We start from the raw sequence: 13,066 nt of genomic DNA on the forward strand, positions 1-13,066 counted from the left end.
CTAGCTACCAACCTGAATTGGAATATGGTGACAAGTCCCTAACTATCTTAAGAATATATACAATTTATAATATTTTTTTTTATTAAGTAAGCTCTTACAGGGAATTTTACAATATAAGAAAAAATATAAAGCTACTGCCCGTAGCTTATGCCGAGAGGAATTGGCATTTATTTTTATTTGTTTCTCTTTATATATTATATATATTACCTATTATATATTATAAGCACTAATATAAATCTAAAATTTCTAGTTTGGAATTATGTTTGTCTCGCCATCAAAATTTAAGGCTACTTTTAATTAATACATATTATTTATTTCTGAAGTGACTGTAGATTCATTCATTCAGAGAACATTTTATACGTAATTTTTGAATGAAACTTATCGGATACAAATATAATTTTACTGAGTTGCAGGATTATATATTTTATCCAAGAAAAAAATATTACATATTTATGAGGGTTGACCAAACATCCAAAAACATCGAGTCATTATTCCACCCTAACGTTTAAAGCAATAACAATAATTCTAAGTAACTCGGAATTCATGACAAGTACTACGAGGTGTGAAATAAGGAATTCACGATTCATGTTTAAGCGACGACCAACTTCCCCTGGCCCCTATTTGTTCTCGCTGTCAAAGTTTCGTTGGACAAAGACAATGTGTGTACCAAGAGAGGTGGGTCAGAATACTCTGGTAGATATCTTAGGTATATTCACCCTCGTCACGGTGGAGTGGATTAACAAAGATGTGGAACTAAGAATTATGTAGGTTGTTAGTATGAAGTGCAGTTTTATTTGCATGAACCTCGGATCCTATCCTGTAATATCTTGACGTTTTGTTTGTAAGGAGTGCGGAGTAAAACCTTTTTATCCTGAAAGGGGGTTAGTTTGAGTCTGTATAGGGCTCAAGTCGGATTCAAGTTCCTCATTCGAAGTCCTGTCACTTGAAAAGTGTAAATGAGTAAAGATATTGGGGTCTTGTTTATTTATTTCTGAGACTTGTAAGTGTTCTACAATCTTTTTAAAAACTTCAAGATCCTCGACTTTTCTAACGAGCGGAGGAAGCTTGCCTTCCATTAGTTTAATTGCTTGAAATAACAGTTTCAAAAATACTTTCGCAGATACGCTTTGTTGATTTTATATCTTCGGTTTTTTTTTAATAATGCAATAACATGTTACGGTACACCTACATCTCGCGTCATTCGCTTTATAAAATCTTAAGAGTTGACCGGTATTTTTTTCGGAACGAATATAAGGTTTTCAACTATAAATGAGACTATTTCTTTGTGATTTACGTCCGTAAAACTCAATCGTAATCGTAAAATCAATATTGCCAATTACGTGGCAAGTGCGGCATAAATGGTTATTATTCGTTTATCTATTTATGTTTTCTGAGTAACTGTAGAGTGAATCTTATTACTAATATTTACGCATAATATCAATTATGTATAATATTGTCGGCTGATTTTTTTTCATGCGTGTCAGATTTGACGTCTCCAATAAGAGAGAGGGTACCGTGTGTGCGTTTTAGTTTGCGCACAGATTTATCTATACATATAATAAATTTGGAGTGTCTGTTTGTAATATTAAAATAACCCATTTTTACTAAATGCATATGTATATACACGGTACATATACCAAAATAACATTTTTTACAATTTTTCTCTGTTAGTTTGTTCCGGCTAATCTCTGGAACGGCTGAACCGATTTCGACGGGACTTTCACTGGCAGATAGCAGGTGTAATAAGGAGTAACTTAGGCTACTTTTATTTTAGAAATATATATAGAATCAAAAGAAAATCACGCTGCAATATCCAAGTAACTTAAATTCAAACAACGCGCACGAAGTCGCGGGCACAGCTATTTTATAATATGTACTGTAAAGTTAGCTAGTATTTCTTGAACTGTTAAAATCGGTCAGGGAAGATTCTAAAGGATTGATTCCTTTTTTTATTTAATTCGTATAATCACACTTAAACGTTCATACTAAGCATATACTAATTCAAACTTTAACAATAATAAATTATCTAATAAGTATGTCAATTAAGTGTTCCTAGCAAGTTTAGTTTCATAAGTTATAAGTATCAAAAAAAAAATCAATTGTGAAAATTAAATTCTAAATGAATATAATTGTTGTAATAAAAATCATTTAAAAAAATTGAAACGTCACCGTGATAATGAAAATAATTAAATTATAAAAGTAATCATGAATTTTGTAATAAATTAACTTTTTCTAAAGATTGAGGGAAAGCCATAAAAATATAGAGTTACCAGCCTAAACATACTTACGTGACACCGAACGTACAATAACGTTTGCTTAGGTTTCAATTTGACCCAATCCAACTGTATAAGGGGTAACTAAACATACTGGGATATTTAAATAAGTACATTTAATCGTGACGATAACATATATATATATAGTTCATCCAGATTTGCTTCCACGATCGCAGCGCCATCTTTTGGATCCAAACTAAAACATCCAAGGATCCACTCAAATACACGGTAAAAGTTTCATCGAAATCTGTTAAACGGTTCAGGAGAAGTTCAGTTACATACGTATAGAAGATTTTTGTATCTAAAGATATACAAATATATATTTACTTGGGGATAGGGATTTGTGCAAGCCCGTCTGGGTAGGTAACACCCACTCATCATATATTCTACCACCAAGCAGCAATACTTTGTATTCTTCAGCCAAGACAGACCTTAGGCAACAATATATTATCCCAAGTTATAAGAAGAAATGATATTTTATGTAGTTATAAATAAATTTCAGAAAGGACTATTTAACTTGGCACAAATTTAGATCTTACTTCTTTTGTCGTTGAAGACAACAACCAAGGTATATATCATAATATTTAACTTGGCTCTCATTTTTACATTTATGTTTTTATGAGATATCACTACTTTTTGTATAAAAATTATTAGTAGGTACTTATTAATAACAAAATTAATACCAAATGGTTTTTGTTAAACTATTCTATTTTCCTATGTTTACGGGGTATAATTGTCTTTTTTTTGATACGTTCTTATTTTTCTTGTAGGTACCTCTGAAATGTTCGAGTGAATTGCCCATTCAGTGTCCGGATTTTTTTTACGCGCTCTCTGTTTATACTTAATTTGCCCAAGAAGGGGTGGTATAACTTGCGCAGACGGTTGTACTCTACAATAGAGCTCTCTTGTGTCTCGATTTGACTTGGACCTAAATTGATAAGATGTACTCTATCTAAGTTTTTAACTCTGAAGAGGCCAACGTAAGCCTGCTCTTTGCTTAATATAGAGAAGCCTATGTCGAATAGACCACCGTCAAGGCGAAGGCCTTGTGATTTGTGTATAGTAGTAGAATATGCTAAGCAAATAGAGAATTGTTTCCTTTGAACATATATGTACATTACTTAATATTGTTACATTACTTAATATCTGTAACTTAGTTTGGACTTCTAGTTCGCAAATTAAATTATGTTTAAATTGAATTGTTATTTTACGTGCGATATTGCTGTTGTCGACGTCCCCAATGTACCTTCTCTATTTTTCCATTGGACCCATTCACCAGTCCTTTGCAGACATCAGCATGCTTGCTCGATACTGTTCTTCCAAGCAATAAGGATCCCCGTTTGTAGCGCTAAAGTACAAACTTAAATCATTCCAGTTACGATATACATACTCTACTACAGTCTCACGAAACCTATTTTATTGTTGTATACTAGTATACTCAAACAAAAACTATGTAGTTGAATAGACCAGGCAGCTTCCATCGGAAAGCATTGAAATAATTCTTATGAGCGCGGTTGCCACTCGCTCAGACACGTCCGCGTTAAGGTTTAATCGCAACGCTCCTATCCCGCTGCTCCGGCGTCGCGTCGCGCGCCGCGTACCGAAATGCCTATTATTATTATTTTTTTAAGTATAATGATTTTGCACCATTGATGTGCGCTAAATGCTAGTTAATAACGTAATAAATATGAAAGTCGGCTATACTCATAAGTAATAAAACTGAAATAATTGGATTTAAAATATTTAAGGGTGGTATTCAACTTGTTATATATTCACGTATTCATTACGACATTAAAACCGGCTGTCATAAGTTTTGATTGCTGCTTCTTACATCATTTTTTTATTACAGTTATTACAGGAACTATAAGTATATAAGTGTTCCTATAAACCCAATAAAATGAAAAATTATAATAAAATGATAAAAAATTACCAGTTTCCGGTTTTTTTTCTTTATATTGGCCTAATTATCTACCTGCATGCCAAATTTCAACTTTCTAGGTCACCTGGAAGTAGGTTATAGTTTTGATCCAGTCAGTGATAAAAATGACGATTTTTAGACGTTAATATCTAAATAACCATTTGAGATGCTTTTATGAAATTTGGAACACATATGTATCTTGCAAGTTTCTATATATGAGCCAAATTTGACACATTTATGTCAAATAGTTTTTGAGTTATGAGGAGGTCAAAAGTGGCTCCAAATGGTTCGTGTAATATTACACACGGTGCTGCTCGCCAGTTCTGTTACTAGAACTTGGCTGACACGCAACCGCGTGTCTAGATAAAAACACAACTTCTCGCCCAAATAAACTAACTGGTAAAAGGTAATTGATTTTATTTCAAAATTTGTATCTCCAGTGTCACTCCAGGCTTAAGGAATCTAACGATACAACAAAATCTGTTCAGGAATTTAAATGTTGCGGTACATACATGCATGAATCCTGAAAACATTACACTTCGTTTTTGGGCAGTCGTGTAAAAATATTCGAGAAAAAATTAATTGAATACGAATAGGTATTTATGATTAAATAAAACATACATGTTCAAGTGCCACAATGTGCTTTATTGATAAACTGAAGAGCAATGCCCTTAGGACTATATACAGCAGCCAAGCTTATCCAAAGTTAGTTGAATCGACAATTGATAAAGGAATCAAGTGTTTTAATAACATGAGATGTTAGATGTTACGTAACACATGACCCATTCTAGACCTAAACTTGAATAACGAAGCAATTTTAATATATTTAGGAGATAAATAATTTGATATGACTCTCTTAAAGAATTATTAAAAAATCTTCTAATATTATTAAGCGATTAATTTTGTTTTCGTTTAATGACAAACAAAATTAATAAACAATTGTCGATTACAACTTTACAACACATTTATTTTATTTTAAAAATTTAATTATCATATTTTCCGATCACGTAGTAGAGAACAGACGGTCAAAACTTCCACTATTCACGGAAAATATCCTAAAAATAAAGAACAATTTCGGATGTACGTCCCAGGACATACTAATCGAAAAACATCTCATTCGATTGACAATAAGATATTCCAATGCATTATCATTAGATGTGCTTTAAAAATTTAAATTTACAACTAAGAATTTCCCCTGATTTTCCTTAACTAATATGTGGCCTCGATGAAATGGATATGACATTAAGAAGCATGTTGAAAGACAAAAATACACGAAAAAAAAAAACTCATCACACATTCGCTATCCTATTATCTACAAAATTACAAACTTAACTGAAAACAAAAAATAACAATGAGCTTATAAGTAATCACAAGCCCGTGATAAACATAAAAAAAGAAGCAAAGTACCTTCGTTTCCGTACCAAAATGATACTACATTCGAATATTCAGCGAGATAAATTGTACACACATTGTACTTAATCAGATTGTCAAATTTAAGCATGTTTATTATCGTAGCTATCAAACAGTGAACATACAAATAAAATTGAGGCAAAATTAACAATGACTCGTTCATAAAAAAAAAAAAACTGAAGTGGTTTTAAAAAAATGAGCTACAAAACGAAAAAAAAAATATATATATTTTTTTTTTTATAACATACGTGAAGGATTCAATGAAATCGTAATCCTCTACGCGATCTTACAACAAAACAAAACATTTTAAAATGAAGAAAATCTGCTAGAAAAATGTTCGAATTAGATATTGTAGCAGATCCAAATCCAAATCATCCAAATCAAAATTGGCTTGTCATTTAAAGAAATTAGTATCAGACACCCCAACGTAAAAAACGTTCTTATGATGGTATGCATTTTGATACAGAATACTCAGAAATAATCATCTGTAAAGCTGCGACCACAGAGCAGAAGCGACTAATGGTAAACCAATTGTAAACGCCTGATATACTTATTTCAACCACCCATATTTGTCCGTAGCTTTACAAATGAATAGGCGTGACGATCGCTTTGGCTTCATTCACGCATTTTTAATTCCTTATCTATAAAATTAAAAAAAAAAAACCCCAATTACACTAAACCATTCACGATTTTACACGGGCGTAAAATAATGAATGTTTACATAGAAGAAAAAAGAAAAAAAAAAGAAAATTTTTCAATTCATACGATAGATATTTTATAAATGCATATGGATACTGTCGATGGTAATAATACTCCAAAATGCTTGTATTTTGTACACAAGATGGTTGGGTAGACTTAAGTAAATTCGCAATTCTAGTAAACTACCACAGGGTTACATTATACAAAAGATATATTTGACAGATAGAACTATGTAATAATAAGTTGCGTTATATTAATATTTATATCTATCCTCTATTTTACACACAATCAGTAAAGAGAAAATCTATGAATATTATTTAACATAAATAAGAAAAGAAATAGGAAACCTTGGTAAACCTACAACCTTTACTGAACTATCGTGGCTATTGTTAAGATCATCTAACTTTCTTATAGACTTTATTAAACGGCGTACATAATAATTATTTCAAATGTGTCACTTTTGTAATATCATCGAATTAATAGTCTATATTTTCGGGCGCTATATAAGTAGAGAGTTTATAAAAAGAATATTTAATCTTTTAAGAAATCTTTTTTAAAGATATGCTATTGTCATAAAATATTATGTTAAAAAAAAACATATAATCGATAATTTTAGGTTTTTATTATATGTAATAGTCCACCTCACTTTTATATAGTAAGTTATTTAAATCGAGATTACATTTTAATTCCAATATACATTTTTAGATTTAATTATCGAATTATCTTTGGGAAGAAATAACTTAAAGTAAAGTTTTCGTATACGCATTTCGCCTAATCAGAACCGTTATGGAAGCCGATTTATCGAAATTAATCTGAAATGACCAATGAACGTTAAGTATTCGCTAACGTCCTGGTAAGAAGAGTTTATAGTTGTTATCTTATTGGGAGAAATGTCTACATACACGTACTACATACCTACGTTATTTTCGTAAATACAATAATACTATTTTTTCTGTTAATAGGTTTCAGAATTTCTTCTATTAGGTATGGATGATTTATAATTTTTATGACACATTTTCAATTAATTAACAAGGCACACTTTTGGACATAAAGGAACTTGGTCGGACATTTTGGATTATCTGTTAGATTAATAATAGTAATAAGAACTTTACACTGAGCGTATTACATTTATGAAATTCTAGCGCAAAGAATAATAGCGCAGACTACGCACTTATTTAAATGTATTATTTCGGATTTTGTATAAAACTTTTTGAATTAATTTATGTTCTAGATATATAAATAAGAATCAAAATATTTAGAATTTCCCGAATTATTACTTCTGCTCTTCTATAAATTCAACAACACCAACACTCACTCTTTAGAAGAGAGAGTTAAGAAGAGAGCAAGAGAAAAGTTTTACTGTATTTTATGATTGGATATTCAAAAACACGCTCAGTGTAAAATCAGTGACAATATAAGTTTTTATTTCACAAAATATCCTTAAATGATCGATAATGATTTTACTTAAAGATATTTTATTGTTAAACAATGACAATATTAATTCAAAGCAGGACTATTCAGAGACTAAGTGCTTTAAAGTTGCGATTCTTAAAAGTTTCTGTAACTATTTCAAGCTTATATTTTAGAACATATTTTGTAAGTAAGTAAGTAAAGTAAAATTATCTTGCACGAAAATAAAGAAAAAATAATAATACAATAAAACATGTACATTAACATGCAATCGATAAAATTGCAACCACTTAAGTACGGTCGACAACAAAATTACACATTTGAAAAATATTTTCAAATCCATATAATTAATTATCCAATAAAGCTCATATTGGCATGGACATCAATAACTAAAGGTCTTCACACATAGCAATCAAATCATCTATTTACTATAAAATGACACTTAACGACAAAAATATCATCGATTTGTTTAATATGTGCTAAAACTTAGGAAAAAATAACACACTTATTAACTGCCATTATAATGAGAGAGCAGAGGATACCTATCTCACTCACACAACCATGACAAGAAACAATAATAAAAAGGTATGATTATTTAGCATACCACACAATTTTAGCTATCAATATAAGCCTAGGCACTTACGGCGAAAGTACTCGTATTTTGGCATTTAATATTTTAGTATTCCCACATACACCCAGGACAATAAATTCTGTACATAATGAAAGGAACGTTCCAGAAATCGATGGAACAAAACATTGACCCTTAAAAACCTAGGTGTAAAATTCTTATAGTGACTTAACCTAATTTAGATATTGATCGATGGTTGATTTGTTTCTGTGCACAATAATATTTATCGACCACAGATTATACTTGAGAGACGCCACTTTGCTTTAATTTATTATTCTAGATGCGTAAATGCTCCAGAATTTCCTTTGTATAAAATTCGATTTTATTTTAGAAGCGCGGACGTGATTAAATAGAATGTGAAACGTGATTTTTGGCTGCTTTCATGGGAGCGCTGACACGGCGGTAACGTGAAAATTCTGAACGATAGCAAATACTTTAACTGTAAATTCATTTTTGAAATTCCCAAAAATGACGATATTTAATAATCTCGATAAATCCGGAAAGCCGTTTAAATTACGGACACTATCATCTTTTACAGCTGTATTCTGAATAATTCAGTGTTTTAAAATTATTGGAACAATATTTTAACTAAACCACAATACATTTCGTGGGTAGCATTTTATATGAAATGTAAATTTTCAAGTGATATTTAAGAGAAAAGTATCATATAACAAAAGTTAGAACCAAAATACTGAGGTGATTACAACAAATCAGCGCTCCTCATGAAATTAGTAAATAATTCATAAACTATTTTTATTGTCAGCAGATAAAAATTTTGGTACAGCGCAAAGCACAAGACCTATGCTAAGAAGTACTTACATATTGACTTGTTTGTCACAGCACGCTTTGATCTCCACACAAAAATGTGTAACACTCACTAACGAATAGTGCTTTTGGTTGAAAACAAACCTTGTACCTTCGGCACAATACATCGAGACCAACCCGATATGTCAATACTAGTTAAAGGTAACATTGATGACGAATAAACTAATAAAGAAAAATAAAATTTTAAACATAAAAATGTTGACAAAAATGTACTTTAATCTTGCATCACCGCTAAATAGTCTAGTACTGACAGTTAGTGTTTTAATGAAATAGCATAAACTATTCACATTGAAGTTAAAACAATTTCTATGGCTAATATTACTATCAAAGATTGAATTCAGTTATTTGCTTGATATGGTAATCTGACAATCAATGAAAAATTCTTTACTGTCAGTATAAGACGTATGATAACGGGTAATATTAGTTGTTTATATAGTATTAGACCAGACGTGAATAATGAAAATAGAAGATACGATCTTTCAATAGCAAAGCTTCATAAGCATTTAACATTTCAAATAAACAGATGTACTTTTAAATGTAAGGTTATAGAACCATATAAAAATGTACGTGTAGATGATAGTGTATTATATCTAACACATTTAATTATATTAAAGATAAGTTGATACGATTTCTTCCGTCTGGTCACATATTTATTTCGTTACCAGAAATAGCTCCATAGTTCACACCAAATCTTATATTGTAAAAATGTCGACGCTATAAAAAATAAATGCAAGATCAGATAACGTAGATTGTCCTGCCTCACTTGCCTTGGTACTGAAGAATTTCTCTCTGTAGACGGAAACTGCCCTGTACGGTAAAATTCTTCGAGCATTTTATCTTTTTCAATAAATCTATCATACAACCACTGCGTCATGCCTTCTGTGTCTGTAGGTACCTGTAAAAATTTATTAATTTTTAAAACTAACCGTCTTAAATTTAAGGGAGAATTATTAACAAAAATAAAAATCAACGCAATTAAATGCGTAAAATTTACTTCAAAGTTCGTCTTCTATATAAAAGACAAGTAAAACCATGATAAATGGGCATAGGTATGTAAAGAATCGTCAAAAGTTAATAAACAGAAACTTTGTCCAAACTAAAATTTATTTCAACCCAATAATACGTTATTGGCTGAGAAACCATAAATATATCGATGACAGATTATCTAATCATTATTTTCCATGCAATAAACTTTTGGCTTAAGTCCAAATGGAAACGCTGCCAAAACCTATATTGCCTCTTTTTAGACGCCGTACACTAGAGCTTCTTTATTTCGATACACTTTGTGCTTTTTATATTAGTACCTTCTTAAAAAATGTATTTAAAATCTTTTTAAAAAATGACCTAGTTTCAACTAGATGTAAGTAATCTAGAAAATACTTAAACAGTCAATTATATTTAATATTAAAAATTTTAAAAGAAAATGACATAAGTTAATATATTATGGTGAAGTAGTTTAGAAACTATTTCCTTGACTGAGTTTAGTGAAGAACACACAAAACCACGGGTGGTGATGTAAAATATTAGGTTAGTTAATGGTATAACTTTCTTCGGTATTTTACCGTATGGTTTTAATTTATTAGTTGTAAAGTTTAAGTTACTTACCTCACTACTAGGGTAAAGCCTGTAATGTAAATGTGTCGTGCACGGCGGTCGCGTACCGCAGACGATCTCTTGCAAATGTAGGGGTATACGATCAGGGTAAGCGATGGTGACGTCAAGGATCCATTCAATGGTCTCACCGCTTTTTGTATCTATGATCTTTGTGTTGTTCTGGTTGAAGTCATCTGTTAATGGAAAATTGGAGCGAATTAATTAAGAATTCCATTAAAAGTCTTTTTACTGGTATTGTTTTTGTTTGTATTTTAGCTTAGATATATTAATGATATATCTATATTACATATTATTTACAAATTGTGACTGAATCTTCAATTTATTTTGTGTTCCTTCAAGGCTACAACTATTTAGAATGAACCTACTTAAGGCGATTCAAACGATACTCTCATTCCTCATCATTCAAAATTTGTGATGATGGAAGTTAAGTTATGAAAGATGATGGTACCTTTTTTGTTTTCTTGCTTCGATGTGCTAGCTTGGCAATTCTGTGGGCCGACTTCTTCCATTATGACCTTCATTGCACCAGCTCGTGGAAGCGAAACATACTCCAACTTCGGTAGATTGTTTTTCTCAGCGAACCTTTGAAAAAGTATACAATTATAATCTTCTTAACATTTGTTATATAGGTCATGTACGACTGGTCATTTAGTAACTTTTAAGTCGATATCCGATGGTCTTTTAATGAGGTTAATTTAAAGTTATATGGCTTCAAATGGTGTTATTTAAACTTCATTAGTCGAATCATAACCTACATTGGATCTAGTCTATTTAAAAATATTTTAAAATAACCGACTGACAACGCATAGCCTAAGACGGTGGGCTTAACTAGAAATTTGGCAGTAAAGGTAAGATAATGGAAAGACTTGTGATGTGATGGTCAAATAGAAAACGAAGGTTTTGAGGTCATTTCTGATATTAGAGATACGAAAATAGTTAGTTTAGTTATTGTACAGGTATTATGTATGTTAAGGATTTAAAGACAGATATTAAAGTTTTTTTGAAAATTCGTCTAATAGGGTGGAAATAACGACGAAAGTTTACATGGAAGTTCATCATTTTTATAGTTAGACATATGGACATCGGCGTTCATATTTCTATTGAATGAGTATTAGAGAACTGTTATAAAGTTTTTAAAAATTCATCACCGTAGAGGAGGGAGGTTTAAGAATGAAACTTTGTGAAGAAATTCGCCCGTTTCACTGTTCAATTTGTTCAATCAGTCAAAAATCTGTTAATGACCACAAACACACGTATATGATGGAATTAATGATTATTATATGATTATTATAAGAGATAGATAGATTATGATATTCATCGGGCTAGTAGCTTCAAAAAGTAAATATCGAACTACTTAGCCAAGACGTCGGCTTAAATTATATATGGTTAGAAGTCGGGAATTTTAATCGGCGACTCCGAGTTCAAGCACCGTTTATTTCCTGTTTTCAATTCCTCTTAAGGTTGGCGATTAAGGAAAACATCGCGATATAATCCGCATATGTCGGATACAAATCTACAACTATCGACCACTCGGCATTGCAAGCCTGCTCACAAAAATCTTCTCATCAAAGAGAAGAAACCTTAGCCCATGTGTGATATTAATAGATCAAGCATACATACTTTCTTTCTGAATTCTTTATTAAGGTTCACTGTTCTAGCCAGTAAGTCATGTTAGATATTTATATTTACATAACATAACATAAGCAGCCCGTAAATGTCCCACTGCTGGGATAAAGGCCTCCTCTCCCTTTGAGGGGAAGGTTTGGAGCATATTCCACCACGCTGCTCCAATGCGGGTTGGCGGAATACACGTGTGGCTGAATTTCGTTGAAATTAGACACATGCAGGTTTCCTCACGATGTTTTCCTTCACCGCCGAGCACGAGATGAATTATAAACACAAATTAAGCACATGAAATTTCAGTGGTGCCTGCCTGGGTTTGAACCCGAAATCATCGGTTAAGATGCACGCGTTCTAACCACTGGGCCATCTCGGCTCTTATATTTATATTTATAAGACTACATATAGGTTCCGCAGTTTTTTTAATTAAATTTGTGCTATTTAATGGTGTACGAGCAACTATACAAAACGTCGGTAGTCACATTAAAAAAGACGTAATAACTATGAATATGCAGAGAATACAAGCCGTTTTCTTTGAAATCCTTATATTTCTTTAGCGAGGTTTTAAAAATAAGAAAAAAAAACGTTTTAAGAAACTTCAACTTTATCTCAGACGACCTTTTCAAAGATACTAACTTCAAAGCAGTATGTAAAAAAATATTTCGCCCT

The 13,066-nt window shown here is 31.4% G+C and overlaps 1 protein-coding gene across 1 annotated transcript in view; it reads right to left on the reverse strand.

The window, feature by feature from the left end:
• Positions 1-6,976: 6,976 nt before the first annotated feature.
• Positions 6,977-13,066, reverse strand: part of LOC125068871 (acyl-CoA:lysophosphatidylglycerol acyltransferase 1) — a 333,075-nt gene continuing 326,985 nt past the window's right edge. The window contains exons 6-8 of the mRNA XM_047678223.1: positions 11,226-11,359; positions 10,769-10,950; positions 6,977-10,058 (exon numbers count right to left, since the gene is read on the reverse strand). Of these exons, the coding sequence (XP_047534179.1) occupies positions 9,822-10,058; positions 10,769-10,950; positions 11,226-11,359 (553 nt within the window). The 3' untranslated portion in view covers positions 6,977-9,821. The remainder of the gene's footprint in view (positions 10,059-10,768; positions 10,951-11,225; positions 11,360-13,066) is intronic.

The sequence above is a fragment of the Vanessa atalanta genome, chromosome 14 (genome assembly GCF_905147765.1).
Source record: "Vanessa atalanta chromosome 14, ilVanAtal1.2, whole genome shotgun sequence".
Classification (NCBI taxonomy): Eukaryota; Metazoa; Arthropoda; class Insecta; order Lepidoptera; family Nymphalidae; genus Vanessa; species Vanessa atalanta.